This window comes from Arachis ipaensis, chromosome B6 (genome assembly GCF_059453495.1).
Source record: "Arachis ipaensis isolate K30076 ecotype BB chromosome B6, ASM5945349v1, whole genome shotgun sequence".
Lineage (NCBI taxonomy): Eukaryota > Viridiplantae > Streptophyta > Magnoliopsida > Fabales > Fabaceae > Arachis > Arachis ipaensis.
Window position 1 is genome coordinate 56,235,721 of NC_142441.1, and position 12,430 is coordinate 56,248,150.

General features: G+C 31.9%; 2 protein-coding genes across 3 annotated transcripts; one reads left to right on the plus strand and one right to left on the minus strand.

Moving 5' to 3' along the window:
* Nucleotides 1–3,330: 3,330 nt before the first annotated feature.
* On the plus strand, nt 3,331–5,454 carry LOC107648739 (ras-related protein RABE1d). The gene is made up of 8 exons (XM_016352573.3): nt 3,331–3,548; nt 3,883–3,955; nt 4,182–4,282; nt 4,393–4,458; nt 4,539–4,636; nt 4,733–4,795; nt 4,879–4,971; nt 5,061–5,454. Exons 1-8 carry the CDS (start codon nt 3,470–3,472, stop codon nt 5,151–5,153), a joined length of 666 nt encoding a protein of 221 aa, XP_016208059.1. The 5' UTR covers nt 3,331–3,469; the 3' UTR covers nt 5,154–5,454.
* Nucleotides 5,426–8,735, minus strand: LOC107648740 (ras-related protein RABC2a). Of its 2 annotated transcripts, XM_016352575.3 has the most exons (7): nt 8,712–8,735; nt 8,394–8,638; nt 8,040–8,108; nt 7,766–7,831; nt 7,052–7,173; nt 6,146–6,274; nt 5,426–5,804 (listed from the first exon to the last, which is right to left on the minus strand). In XM_016352575.3, the coding sequence occupies exons 2-7, from the start codon at nt 8,530–8,532 to the stop codon at nt 5,694–5,696; spliced, it is 636 nt and encodes a 211-aa protein (XP_016208061.1). In that variant the 5' UTR covers nt 8,533–8,638; nt 8,712–8,735; the 3' UTR covers nt 5,426–5,693. The 2 variants fall into 2 exon arrangements, with proteins under 2 accessions (XP_016208061.1, XP_016208060.1); XM_016352574.3 differs by lacking the exon at nt 8,712–8,735 and having other exon boundaries at nt 8,394–8,689.
* Between the last annotated feature and the right edge of the window lie 3,695 nt (nt 8,736–12,430).

Below are 12,430 nucleotides of genomic sequence, written 5' to 3' on the forward strand. Positions count from 1 at the left end.
TCGCGTGCCTGACAACCACAAAGCGGTCTATATGATGTTCAACGTAGTCATTGGACGACAGCCGGAGTATATTCTCTTGGATATCTAATACACGGACCAAGTCCGTGAGATTAGTATCTTCGTGGTATAAGCTAGAATCATTGGCAGCATTCCTGGGATCCGAAAAGTCTAAACTTTGTCTGTGGTATTCCGTGTAGGATCTGGGAAGGGATGACTGTAAAGAGCTTCAAACCTGCGAATGTTGGGCGCAAGTGACAGTGTGCAAAAGGACAATGGTCCTATTCTGATGCTAGCGAAAACCGACAGATGATTAGCTGTGCGGTGACAGCGCATATGGATTTGTTTTCATCCTAGAGGATCATACAACTTGCCATGGAAATAAATCATGAACTAATGGCTAAGATCAACCTTAGGATACAAATACCAAGGTAGAAATTATTTTTACCACTGATTCTGATTTTTCGGTTACCAACTTTTTCCTGACATGCACAAAACAGTTTCTAAAGTGAATTTCTGGCTTAAAAAGTCTCTTGTGAGAAAAATAAACCAATGGCAAGCAAGTTTTGCCTTTCACTATCAAAATTTGAATTAGAGGAATTAATTACCCTCATAAGATCAAGTTTGACTTATTAATTACTTTTTTCTATTTAATTTTTATTTTTTTTTCACTATTCGGTCTGCCTCACTAAATCTTGTTGGGCTGTGGTTCAGAATTTTGTGAAATAACTTACAAAATAGTCAAAAAAAGTTAGTTTACTAAAAATCGGGTCCTTACAACAGTAACACACAAAATCCCAACACAAAACAAATGCCCTGAACTATCTTCCTGATACGGTTTATTTCTTTACCAATCTGACTAAATATGCTCTGTAATTTCTTCACATCTTGCTTCACCTTTGTTACCGTCTTAGCCAATCTTCTTAGGGTATGACTATTTTTATGGACTTTCTTAAGTCATTTCCTCTGCCTCCATATTTCTGATACTTCTTTTAGCTTCATCAGCCCATACAAAATACTCACACCTTCATTCAACACTCTGAGCATTTTACACGCTTATAATAAATCAAGGAGAAAAAGAAAAAAAATGGATGAAAGCCTAAACCCAATTTCAAATAGCAAGGCAAGATGACAAATTACCTCACAGAGGACATCGAAAAAATAATCTGCTTAGATTCTAATTCATTTCAGACTTCAATATCATTGCTTCAAGCCCGTGCAAATACTTGTCATTATTGTAGTCGAATTTCTTTTTCTTCTTCTTGATCCTCAATAAGAAAGATTTGTCGCCAAAAGCGCTACCACAACTTAAGGATATGGGGCTCTTTGTTCTCTGCGGTGAAGCCATGGTCTTTGTTCTTTGTTAGGGTTCCAAGAATTTCTGCAATTTTTGGAGAAAAAAGAATAAAGAGTTTAGATTTATTTTTACTTAAAAATTTAATTTTAAAATGATTTTATCTTATATGACAATAAAACAGACACATCACTCATAGTAATAATATAATTATGGACCAAAGTCTCCCACATGTGCAATAAAATTAAAGGAAGTATACGCCTATGGCTAGAAGGGTAAATATATCCGTCAAAACAAACAAATAATGTATGCGCGTAATTCATTAAATAATTTGGATGCAATTGTGACCACCGCATGAATTTTCATGTTTAATTTTGTCCAACTTTTCTTATTTTTAAAATCTTTTATGACAAAATACACTCTAGCTAGTCATTGCTTGGTTGGAACACTCGAATATAGGTGGACGGTTTTGTGTAAGCTTAGTTTTAAAAGAAAACTTCTAAGTGTATTAGTTAGTTCACTTAATCATAATTTAGTAACCTATTTCTAAATCCCGATGGTTGCAACTAAGTTTCTTTCTTCATTTATAAATGTGATTTTGCCAATTTCTGAGTGAGTAAGGAACATTATAATTTATTTTATAAAAATATTATTAGTATATTAAAATCAGTCATTATTATATTTATATATAAATATATGTGTGGTTTAATTATTTTTAATATATATTTGTGTTTTAATATATATTTATATATTAATGAGTAATTTTTAAATGATTTTGTGAATTTTTCCTAAGTGTGCTTAATGATTGAAAACATGTTTTCTAGGCTATTAAATTACTAAATTTAATTTACTTTTCTTCCATTCGATGCATTGATGTGTTCATTTGAGTGATTTAAAGTTTTGAAGGTAAGAATGACTTGAAAAATATGGAAAAAAGCATACAAAGTGGAGAATTCATGAAGAAATGAGAATTTGCTGAATTCATGGCGACGCGTACACGTGTACCCATGAGATGGAAGTCTGCCAGGCGACGCGTACGCGTGACAAGTATTACGGGAGACACGTCAAACTTTTCCCGTTGAGTCTGACAGGGGCATTTGGACGGAGGGACTGATCCGTCCAAGTTTTATGAAGGTCAAGGATTTAAAAGTATTTTTCAATGGTTAAAGACAAAAATGTCCGCGGATAAAAGGTCATAAACCTATTTATCCTTTTCTCTAATCTTAATGTACACGTTATTTTATGTCAACTTTTTCCAACGGCCATAGCGTGACATGTCGCTTGTTGGTTACTTAGTAAACTATGCTTATTATATATCTTACGCGGATAAGAATTAATGAGGAAGGAGAATTCAATTCATCAGCTCAAAGTAGAAAGGACCAAGCGAAAAGAACACCGTACAGCAACCCAACTTAACTTTTGAATCATAATAACGTAAACACAAACAAAAGAGCAATAATAATGGAACACAGTACAGCTGGCTATGGCATTGGTGGCAACAAAATGCAGCATAAGAATACAAGGACAAGCATCGTAAAAAATGAGGGAAGAGGGGTCACAGTGGGCCTATGCACCCATGTAACCGATATTAGAAAAATGACATTTCTATTGGTTTATTTTGATATTAAATTCATTTACACATAAAAGGAGTTGTTGTAAAATAATACATATTTAGTACATTCGTAAAAAAAGTTTGATTATTTTATTACAATAAGTTTCACTATTTCATCATAAAATATTTGGTTATTCTAATGATTAATTATTTAGTTTAATATATATATATATATATATATATATATATATATATATATATATATGTATCGACTAATTTTTAATATATATATAGAACAATTTTTTGTTTTTCAACACATTGTCTTGCTCATATTTTTCAACATCAAAGACATTCTTTATGTTTATAATAACTGTCTCTATGTTTATACCTTACTTCGACTACCCAATACAACAAACGAATAAATACAAATGACACATTCTTGCTGCTATGTAGTGTATAACAATAATAGTGCAGCTCACAACCCTTATCCAACGTTTGCGCTGCAGCACAGCACAACACAGTCTGTCACACTTTTCCATTTATTTTTTGTTAAGATATATATATATAGTGCTGGTTTTCTTTGTTGTTAGTTGTGACTCTGTCTGATATTGTCTCATAAGAGAGACATGGCTCTTCCTCCTACACCTTCAAGGTCTCGTGCTGACTATGATTACCTTATCAAGCTTCTTCTTATAGGCGATAGCGGCAAGTCATCATCTTAATTCCCTTAGCTTCTTTACACCCATTTTTTTTTGTCATTCAATATGCTCACCAATCTTCAACTTCGGGGATTTCATGTTTATTTCCCATTTTTTATTTATTAGCTTCAAGTTCTGTTCTATACCTGGATTACTGCTTGCTAATTATAAAAACTTAGAAGTCAAAATTTTCTGTGAGTTGTTTCATTCTTAAAAGAAGTTTCTCAATTCATGTATATACTTTTTCTTCTGCTCTAAACAGTTCTTTTATATTGTTATGCATATGTATATATGTGCTTTTAAGTTTTATTTCACATGGCAGCTATTGACTAAACCTGCAGGAGTAGGAAAGAGTTGCTTACTATTACGTTTCACAGATGATACTTTTACTACAAGTTTCATCACCACTATCGGGTATGCGGAATATAATGAAACTAACATCTTTAGGAGGCAGCATTTGTTGTTAACAGTACGAATTAATAGTTCATGGAATTAAGGCATTGCATTACATGTGCTAAAGAAAGCAACAAAAGTTAATGAACAAGTTGTTGTCTGAGAAAAACTGGAAAAGATTTGCATGTACTTGATGGGTTTGGTTGGTGAGTCTTGAGAAATATATTGAAGACTTTCTTTCTTTCAGGATTGACTTTAAGATTAGAACACTTGAACTTGATGGGAAGCGCATCAAATTGCAAATATGGGATACTGCTGGTCAAGAACGTTTCAGAACAATAACATCTGGTAACTCTCATCGGCATAAGAAACTTGAGATAAAGTTGTATGACCGTGGATGGATTAACTATGTACGCATGCATGTGTGGTTATTTAATTTTCTTTATGGTTCCTTACAGCTTATTACAGAGGGGCCATGGGGATACTGCTGGTATATGATATAACAGATGAGTCATCTTTTGAAAGTATTGCACTATCTCATTCTCTTTCACCTAACAGAATAGCAAATTTCATACTCATGACTATAGTTTAATATTGGTGTTAGATATCAGGAACTGGATCAGGAACATAGAGGAGCATGCTTCCGACAATGTTAACAGAATATTAGTGGGAAATAAAGCTGACATGGATGAGAGCAAAAGGGTAATCAATCACTGAAACTTGTTTGGAATTGGAAGCATATATCGTTGCATCATTGCATGCTTTGTTGCATCTGATTTTTCTAAGGGTTTCTTGTAGGTTGTCCCAACATCAAGAGGCCAGGCTTTGGCTAATGAATATGGTATCAAATTTTTTGAGACGGTTAGTAATTAGCATTGAAATTGTTATGCAAAATAAACTAGCTCTTTTTATTCACTTTTCATGATTGAAAATTTTCTAAGCAGAGTGCTAAAACAAATTTAAATGTGGAGAAGATCTTCCTTTCCATCTCAAGAGAGGTAAAGCATAGACTTTCAGATCGTGGTCCAAAACCAGAGGTAAATCCTTGCACTCATCTATCTTTATGAATCAGAGTATTGATTTTCTTTGCTATTATTGAGTACTGACTTTTAAGTTTGTTGCGCAGTCTCAAACTGTTAAGATCGGCAAACATGAACAAACAAGAGGTTCAACTGCTTCAGCAACCGTGTCGCATATACCAGCATGCTGCAGCTTATGAGTTCTCAAATAGTCAAATGTGAAATGTGTTGTTCATTGTTTGCAAAGGCAAACAAACGGTTTTCTATTCATATCATAATTTTGCCCAAGATTCTTTTGGATGAAACCTCTCCAGGACTCAGATTTGATGTAGCTTTCATCGACAGATTGCTTAGATAAATTTAGATAGCTTAAAATTGTGAGTATATATATATTAGATAATTTTGTTGCAGGAATTGATTGGAGCAATACTTCTTACAGAATTTAATTCAGAAATTGTGTACAAACTAGTGATGCAATAAAGTACCCTTATTTCATTAAAATTGTATAAGCTGGAAACAAGTGCACTTAGTTGCAAGAATCTGCAGTTGCAGTATCAAAGACTTCGGACTTGGGAGTAACACATAAACCCTAAACCCATTCTGATATTGCAAGTAATTCGGCAAGCAACAAACAATGGCAGCATGGCGGAGCAGTAAGAAACTAAAGAGGCAGCTTTACATGTACAGGATTTGTCCAAGATGTGCTAGCTAGAGAACTCAGTGTATACAAACGCAGGATTTTAAGAGCAACAACCACCATTTTGTGATGCTTGGGGTTCCTGTTTCTGCTTTAAAACATTTCTTTTAACTGCTGTTGATCCTTCTTCCAAAAGACTAGGAGCTTCCATTATCTATGAAACGGTGCCATATTATTATTTGTCAGGATTGTGCAGTAAAAAAGCATTACACAGTAGTTGATCTTTCCCTTCCACTTATGCATGCATTTTCAATTTTCATTCGTTTCTTAGCATTTTTTTAAGTCACTTTTAGGTAACAATCATTTTTTTGGTGCTTCTGCATTAACAGCTGTAAATGCTATGTACCCAAATATGTTCATTGAATTATTTAGAGCAAATGCCTATGATATAGCCGCTTCCACTTAATAGGACAATCTTATCTTTTTGTTGTTTATGCTTTAAACTATGTGTTCCCTAAAGAAAACCAACACTGAACCAGATATCTAAAACTGTACCTTTAGAGCAAGTTCCTCAAAGCACTGCTCCACATTTTCTCGAGTTTTAGCGCTACTTTCGAGAAGCAAACACCCCAACTCTTTGGCGAGAGCTAAACCCTCTTCTCTGCTAACAGCCCTTTCAGACTCCTATAATAGAGAAAAAAAAACCAAAGAAGTCAGTGGATGAAATATGTCAATAGAAGAGTCCTCAAAAAGAAATCTAGACTTCAAATTTCAAATGCAAATCTAACGTATGTGTCTGGAAATGATGTTTAGGGTTAATGGCTTAGTAAGAAAGAACACGAGACATTCAATATCAGAAACTGCTTTCTGTCCCAATTTTCACTCAACCATAGGCATGTCCATATACACCAACCATAGGTAGATAAGGTCATATTCTCGCCAATCTTTGTTGGTTTCTAAGTTAGTCCTAACTCATGAGGGATATAACTAGAAGTCGCTAAACTTGAAATGATGATGGTTTAATGTTCCAATGATAGAATATTGGATTACTGTTACAGAATAGGGATCTGCTCTATGAAAGTAAGAACACAAGATTTTCTATAAAAATTCGCAGCAGAATGAAATAAAAATAATTTATGAAACCTAAGAAGATAAATAAGAAATTTAGATTATAAATAATTTTGGCATATGGAAGACAAGACTTCTCATTTCCCGTGACCTTAATAGTTAATAATAAGAAATTCAGATTATATTGGTCTAGTAGTAGATATAATTTTTGACAGGAGATGTTATCTGATCTGTGTCGCTGATCCCATCTAATGGGAAAAGGTTTAGTTGTTGTACCCGAATATAGTAAGATCAGAACCACAAATCTTATGGTATTCCATTAACCAATTTCTCAACCATCTTACTTAGATATATTATCAAGCACAATAGTAAAATGTAAAAGCATGGACTTACTCTGTCAACTTTGTTTCCAACTAGTATCTTCACACAATCTTGATTAGTTGAATAGAGTTCCAATTCCTTAGACCACACTTCCGATAAGTTTGTGAAGGTTTCTCTCCTCGTGACATCGTAAACTTAACAGAGACAATGGGGAAAAAAGCTCAAAGGAATTTGTAAATAGAAAGCTTTGAATAACATAACTTAAGCAGATGCATATCTTATCTTACAAACTGATGGTTCCAGAAAGATCTCAATAACCCCATAAAAAATCTGCTTAACAAATTCTTAATGCCAAAAATAAACACAAAACACAATAAGATAAAATATGTTGCTGTCGCAAACTTGAGGGAATGTATTTGAGGAGACACTGCTTACCCTAGTTGCAATTGTAAAGGCCTAATTATAGGAATCGGAGTTTGAAGAAGGGGAAGGAGACCTTGAACAGGAACAAATGGAGGAGGCTTTTGTTTGGAAACCTCGAATCCACGGTTGGATTTTCAAACAAAAGCCTACACATGTTACTGATAATTGTTGTCACTACATAAGTTAATTTACTACATATATATAACTCAAAATCCTAAAAGCAACCCCCTAACACTGCTAATAAATTCTAAATTTTGAAGTTTCTTATCCAGCATCCTTCTATTCTAAGAAATGCCAAGAGCATCAACAAAACAAGTTTTAAATTTGAAAATTTTCACATATATAAATCATTTTAGCATTTACCGAGAATGATTCCTTGCGCTCCTCTGTAATAAGAACTCGTTAGAGTCCTGAACCTTTCCTGCCCAGCTGCAATAATGTCATGTTATTTCAAGTCAATATCTTCTCTTTAGTTTATTCATTTATGTCAATCCACAATTCATTCAAAAGAAAGATTCTTAGGGGCATTTTACTTTATCGGTCTAAACTTTGAACCCAATTTACTTTCTGTTAGAAATTAAGGTCTGATGTTCCAAAAATAGAAGCATAAAATTTGATTTGAAGTACGATAATTTACCAGTATCCCAAATTGTAAGCTTTAACCTCTTCCCAGCCACTGTCAACACCTTGATCTTAAAATCAACACCTGAGGATATCATAGAATTAAAAATTATATCATCTCAAACCTCAAATCAAATTGTTTATAGAGCAGTTAACTTATGCACAATGACATAATAAATGCAATGTAACTTGTCAACTGAAACTCAATTGAAAATCACAAATTTGGCACTCAAAAACTTCAAAAGTGCCAGTGAAAATGACAGATGGGCAAGAATGAGACAATGCTAAATACTAACAGTGTCTTTTTCCTCATGATGAACAAACAGAAATAAAGGGTAATAGGTAGTGACAATAATGAAAATGAAATCACCAATTGTTGGTGCAAGATCTTCAACAGAGTTGGAAATGAAGCTAACAAGAAGGCTACTTTTTCCAACACCAGAATCACCAATCAACAAGATCTTGAAAGAGAGATCATAGCCACTGCTCTGGCCTGAGGATGAACTCATTCTGTGACACAATGATTATGTGTGTGTGCTTGTCACTGACTCCAAAAAAGTTGAGTGAAAGGAACTTGTGCTAGTTCAGGAGGAAGAAAGTAGAGAAAGAGAAAGCCTGAAATAGCAAAAAGGGTGTGTTTGAGAGAAGCCAAAGAAAAGAAAAATTAATCAAATAATGCAATGCTAACCTGTAAAAAATGCAATGGGGCGTAACTCCAGTAACATGTTTCATTTATTTGCTGTTTTATGAGAGACAAGGAAATAATCAAATACTACCATTTTTCGGCTAATTTTTTTGTATATTGAAAAAATTTTGATATAATACTTAATTATTGGATTTTACGGTGTTTTTAAAATTGTGGGAGCAAACACAATACACTTTTTTTGTATTGACAATACGTCCTCTTGTAATTTGTATTGTATATTTTAATAATATACCATACAAGAGTAGTGTATTGTGCTACTCCCACAATTTTAAAAAATACCATAAAATATATAATTGAGTATTACATTAAAATTATACCAATGCTTAAAAAAATAAACGCTATTTTTCTTTTTTTTTTATTTTGTCATGAAAATATTTAAACGTTGAAAGTTTTAATAATAAAATATTTAATTTTACAATATTTGATGATATTAACATCTTTCATAAGTAGAAATTTCAGTCCTCAATTTTTTTTTTAGGTTCATAATTAATTATTTCTTTTAAAAATAATATCTAAAACATTGTATCAACTTTATAGTATTTAGTATTTACCAAAATCTTAAGAATAAAAAGGAAAGAAAAATTGAAATATGACCGCAGCAAAATTTGAAGTTAGCAGGTAAGGATCATACACAAGTATGCAACCTTTGCTTGAATTCAAGAAAAAAAAAAAGGAAAAAAAATCACCTGTGATGAGCTAACAGATATTTAAACTTAACACTTAACATAGACCAACGTATATATTCTTTTCTTTCTTTTATGATTAGATCTGTTTCTTTTTTTTTTCTTCTTGATCTCATGTTTTGGTTTCTTTCTTTTGTTCCAAGCCTTATGCGGTGCCGTTTTTTAAGGAGTACAAGGTTGCTGTCCCCACGTGCGGTGAAGGGATTGGATTGGTGTGGTTTTCTCTGAAAGCAATGCTATTCAACCTGGTCCAAGCAAAGCATTTTTATTTATTTATTGTTTACACAAACAAAACAAACCAAAGTGGAGGTAATTAATTTACTTTGGTTTATCAGTTCAACCTTCAATCTTATTGCTTTTGTCTCTCCACTTAATCATTTATAACACGTTACTGTTCCCTCTTATGCTGCCAAAATAAGGGAATGCTAGCTGCCACTTGGTTATACTTAGCTGTTTATTGATTCTTGCCTCTCTTTCTTCCATTGTTCCATTCTCCTCTTCAAAATAATTAAAGTTTTTAACATTGCTGTAACATTCGCAGAAAAATGTAAAAAAAATATTAGTATACACTAAAATTTGACCACCAAATTAATTATCCATTTGAATATAGCACACATATTTGCTGCATATTGTGTATTCTAATATATATTTATATGAATAACTAATTTGCTAGCTAATAGCTAATATTTAGTATACATATAATCCTACATGATTTTGCAAGAACATATATTTTTTTTACTTTTTGTATTTTCGTTATGGGTTTTGAATTCATCTGAGTAGAAATAAAAAGTAAGGAAAGGGAAATGACTGTGGATTTGGGGTCATGAAGAGGCAACCCGCGTGATAGCCAATCCAATCCAAAGACGAATGAAAGGTGAAGTGTTATTGTCAAAAGGGAGTGACACCAATATGCATGGCCCATTGTGACCAATCTAATCACTAAACTTCTCCATTTTTTTTTTTTAGTTTTTTACATTCGATGAGATGTCGATTTCCTTCTTTCATTCCATTTTTTAATGTTTCCCCTCTTTACAGTTTCCTATTTTTTGATCCATGGAGCTTTATCACATAGATTCACTTTGCGAAGAAAACGGCTTCTAATTAACAGACTATCCATTGAATTGGAGTAGCAAATATTCTTTTCACTTAATTGATCATTTTCGGTTTGGGTGCTGAAATTAAAATGTTCGACTAGAAAATAGCCTCTCAAGATATGCTTCTTTTATTTTCCTTCTTAGATTTGTATGAGAAATCAAGTATACTGAGCAAAGAAGTTGACCTTATTGTTGTGATAATATATAATTAAAAGAGCCATAGGATAAGTAAGTTTCTAAAAAAATTTCCTATGAATTTATAGGTCTTTAAGAAAAATAAAATATTAAATATATAGTTATCAGAATCGAACCGGTAATCGAACTGGTGATGGAATCGGTCAAGTTATTGGGTCATTGGGTCATTAGTTCAGCTGGTGAGTCACTGGTTGAACCGATTGATCCGGTCCTATGTAAATAAAAAACAAAATATAGTCAAAAATTTAGAATTAAAAATTTAAAATACATATTTTTACTAATATTTTAAAAATATCTAGCTATTCTAAACAATATGGAACAAAAACAATAAGTATTTTATTAATTTTATTCTATCATAAATATTTTTATTTTGTTTTTATATTAAAATAACTACTATTTTTGAATTTTAATCATTTATTAATTAGTTTATATCTATTTTACTATTATATACTACAAATATTTATTGAAAAATAATATTAATAGATATTATATAATTATGAAAGGAAAATAACAAGTGAGTTTATAATTATTGTTAAATAAAAATATAATTAATTTAAGAATGAGTGAACTTATAATTAAAATTAAAATAAATTAAATAGAAGTAAATTATTTGCTGAAAGATATCAATATGTATTTTAATTTGCATATATAATAGTAACAAGTAAATTAGCTGGGTGGTTGTGGCTACTATTTATCTCTTTGCAGGAGGGGGCTTTGAACCCCATCTGTTTCATTTTGAGGAAATTTTGAAATTGAAACGGTTCGGTCGGATCGGTCTTTACCGAGTTTGACTGGTTTCTATCTGTTCACTCTGGGTTTGATTGGTTCGCACCGATTCCTTACTTTGTGCGATCCAATTATTGGACCAGACCGGTATAAAGTCAGGTTCACCGATTTTTCAGTTGAATCGGTCGATCTGGTCCGATTTTGATAACAATGATTGAATAAGCCTGAGAAAAATTTGTGACGACTTTTGAAAAAGTATCATTCTTGGATATTTGAACTTATAGGTTCATTTTTTTTTTTTCTGCATTATTCCCTAACTCGACAAGTCAATAACTAATTTGTTAAATATAATACCCATAATTTATTATCCCACGATCACTCACTCAAATAATAGTATCATCTTTTTGGCTTTCAAACTCACCAACAATCCACTCACAAAGTAGAAGAAAATTTCTAATGACCATATTGCACAAATATTAAGAATTATTATTTGTGACACTACCTTTTGATTATTTCATGTATTCCGTCCCATATTAGGAATATCAAACGATGTCAAACTAACCACACAAGAATTGAAAACTGTCGGCATCACCAAATAGAACTTCCATACACGATAGATTGAGCATTTATTCATATATATGTAAGGTTTTTTATAATAAAAAAAATGAATAAATGACATCAATCATGGAATCTATCTAACTATCTATTTATCAATCTATCTATATTATATAAACATTAAAATAAAATATTAATAAATCTATGAAAATTTACACTTTAAATATATTAATTTATAAAAAAAATCAATAAAGTCCTCCACAATATATAGCAAACATTGATATATTACTACCAAATTAGTTTTTATGGTAGAAGATTTTAATTTAAATATAACTTATTCACGTTTATTATTATAGAAAAATTTATTAATATTTTTTTTTAAAATAATCTATCTAAAATATAAATTTTTAAAAATTTATTTGTGACTTTACTTTAAAAATCAATACCA